The sequence below is a fragment of the Fusarium oxysporum genome, chromosome 14, assembly GCF_000149955.1.
Source record: "Fusarium oxysporum f. sp. lycopersici 4287 chromosome 14, whole genome shotgun sequence".
NCBI classification, from domain to species: domain Eukaryota; kingdom Fungi; phylum Ascomycota; class Sordariomycetes; order Hypocreales; family Nectriaceae; genus Fusarium; species Fusarium oxysporum.
Genome location: NC_030999.1, coordinates 702,119 through 705,035, shown reverse-complemented (window position 1 = coordinate 705,035; position 2,917 = coordinate 702,119). Strand labels below are relative to the sequence as shown.

At 50.7% G+C, this 2,917-nt stretch overlaps 1 protein-coding gene across 1 annotated transcript; it reads right to left on the bottom strand.

The window, feature by feature from the left end:
- Positions 1-1,919: 1,919 nt before the first annotated feature.
- Positions 1,920-2,553, bottom strand: FOXG_14238 (uncharacterized protein). Its single transcript, XM_018394318.1, has one exon. It carries the CDS (start codon positions 2,108-2,110, stop codon positions 1,997-1,999), a length of 114 nt encoding a protein of 37 aa, XP_018253952.1. The 5' UTR covers positions 2,111-2,553; the 3' UTR covers positions 1,920-1,996.
- Positions 2,554-2,917: the final 364 nt, after the last annotated feature.

The following is a 2,917-nucleotide window of genomic DNA, read 5'->3' as shown; positions in this document are numbered from 1 at the left end:
AGGACGAACCTGTCTCGACCATCCATTCTGCGGTTGAAGAGATGTTATCAAGGGAGACTTTACACGTCTCTGTATTGTCCATAGGTAGCTCGTCTGAGACGCTGTCTTCAAGAATCAGAAAAGATCGCTCAACTGTCATGTGATTTGATTCCTTGATATGGAGATTCTTGGTGCTGTCGCGTTGAAGATCATGCTCCATGAGTTCCTTGGCGAGACGGACTGCCCAGTCGGGTCGCTTATCCTTATGGGCGAACCAACAATCATTTTCATGATGTCCTCTCTTCTTGCAGTTCGTGCAGGTATGTTCCTTGTTCTTGCCGACTCGATGATTGGTTTCCTGGCTAGACTTGTTCGCGGCTCGCTGGTTCTTTGAAGATCCTCTCCTCCGGCCACTTGCCTCTTGCTTTCTTGCGGCCGGGCCCTTCCTTCCAGTCTTTTTACTGTGAGCCCAGTACGTGGAGGCAGTACCATGACTGTCATCATCATCTGATGACCTGTTTTCATCAATGAGATCTTGCTGCATTGATCGTAGTGTTGGCGGATGCTCCGAGCGTAGGAGAGCGCGCTGTCTGGCAGTCCAGTCAGGGTACTCGTTCTCGCAGGCAGTCAGATAAACAACCTTTTTGAGGGTATCTGAGATTGGTTCTTTCTGCTCGAGGAGAAGTTTGACGAGTCGTTCAAAGTCGACATTAAATTGTGGAATTGTCTCGTAAGAGCTTGTTTTGATCCGGATGAACTGGTAAAGTGTTGTCTGCAGAAGAACTGGGCCCGTGCCAATACAATAGGCCTGGAGAAGGTTGAACATCTCCTGGGGATTCTCAATCCCGACTAGTTGACTAAGTGCTTCTCCAGTGCAGTTACCTCGGATGGAGACGGCAGCTTTTGCCGCCCTGATCTTTTGATCCATAGTCTGCTGTTCCTCGGGAGGGTAATCACCAAAGACAGCATCTTCGAGACCATTGATTCGAAGAATGGCCTTCTGAGCTGGGCAATATTGCTCCCAATTGGAGGGTCCGCCTAGCTTGAGCTCTTGCGGAAGGAAAAGAGTATTCTTTTCAGAGATGACCGTGGTACTGTCATACATTGAGGATGGTGTGTGGTCTTGACCTGAAGCACCAGGTTGCGACGATTCGGATGCAGGCGATACTCTGATTGTGTTGCGAGTTCGCATGGTGGAAGGTGGGGCTCGTCGTGACGTCATCCGGGCTCATAACCTGTTGTTTATATTGCGCAGTAGTGCTGGGTGAAAATGTATTTTTATGAAACTTGGTTGTTCATTATTGAGCTGAGAGTTATTCTCGGGTTTATATCTCTAGATGATTGTATCTAGGACTTTGAACTTTAAATCTAGGACTTTCAGACTAACAGTCTGAATCCTGAAGGGAAGGGGATTCCCGGATTTTCCAACACCGCGTCCATCGCGCCGTTTCGCGTCGCGTCGCGCCCCGCTTTACTTTCCAAACGGCTGCCTCCACAACGTTAACAAAGAAAGATTGTAAAGATTGTAAAGATTGTAAAGATTGTAAAGATTGTAAAGATTGTAAAGATTGTCATGCTGGATGGAGTGTGGTCTACCGACGCGTCTGCAAGAATCAGGATCTGAGGGGAGACTAATTTCGCGTAGCGAATGACTAATCATTCTCTCAGCCAATGGTACTTCTATAATTAGCGTATAGATAGATTGCCAATTCTCTAGCTCAGCACGTCCTTTGCCCCAGTAGGGGACTTTTGGGGCCTACGGCCCCCCGGACGAAAAATATACATAACATAACATAATACTTATATTATTCTCTCTCCCCCCTCCCTCTCTCTCTCTCTATCTCCCTCTGTTTTACTTTTAATTGAATTAAAATAAACACATACCTCTCGCTGATAAAGATTATATCGTTGCCTCTTTGTAGCTCCGTTAACTACAGCTGTGCTTATTGTCTCAGCCGGCCGTTTCCTCTCGCCAAAGTCCCCATCGGTACGGGCGAGAAACTGATGCCACAGACGGCTAATCTCTTGATAGTTCGACATCATCTCGGGCTGCAGCTGATTGGGGAACTGTAAGTTGACCCCGTAGTGGCCCCGTGCTATGCGGCTGCCGTGCGTTGCTTGACTGTCCCATACGTATTCGACCCTCGGCTGCCGGCGCCGCTCACCTGTTATCGGATCAGCCACCTCGTTGTCGCTGTCGGCCTCGGCGGCCTCAAGATCGATTTGCCGTATGATCAAGCCCTTGATCTTACGGCCCATCTCCACGGCCACGTGCCGGTAGCTCGACACCGTCAGCCGCGCCCCGATCTCGACGCCGGAGACAAGCGCAAGCTGCTTGCTCAGTATTGCCGTATCCCATATCCCCTTCTCCGCCGACTTCCAGATCCACGGGTCGAGCGAGTCGGACGGTCCGCGGATGCCGGCGAGCCGGTGCAGCACCTTCTCGAACGGCAGCAGCCACGCGATGTATGCCACCATCATCCGGCTCAAACGCTCCGGCAAAAAGCGAGCCACCTTGCGGCCGCCCGTCCCGCCGCTCAGACCTTTGCTCTTGTCGCGGTCGGTGATTATGACCACCTGCCCGTCGAAGACGAAGATGTTCTTCGGCAGCTGCTCGATGTCGCAGTGCTTCAGCGTTGCTATCTCGGGGCCCCGCCCGGGCTGTCCTCCCCAGATGTGTGTTGCCGGATATATCTTTGTTCGGGAATAACTTGAGCCAGCCGAGATACTCTATAACCGCGCCCGGGCGGACACGTATATCGTTTACTGCCGTCGCCTACGTTCGTCATCTTCCACAATATCTTACCCATACCATGCAGTACCCACCTACCGGCAGTACCCACCTACCGGCAAGCAAAAAAAAAGTTTCCCCATACAAACTGCTATTTTTCAACCCCCTCACAAAGAGTCGCCAAAAATAGGAATAACAAGTTGATTG

Coding starts and splice junctions, on each gene's coding strand:
- FOXG_14238 (XM_018394318.1), bottom strand. CDS start 2,110: ATGGGACAGTCAAGCAACGCACGGCAGCCGCATAGCACGGGGCCACTA.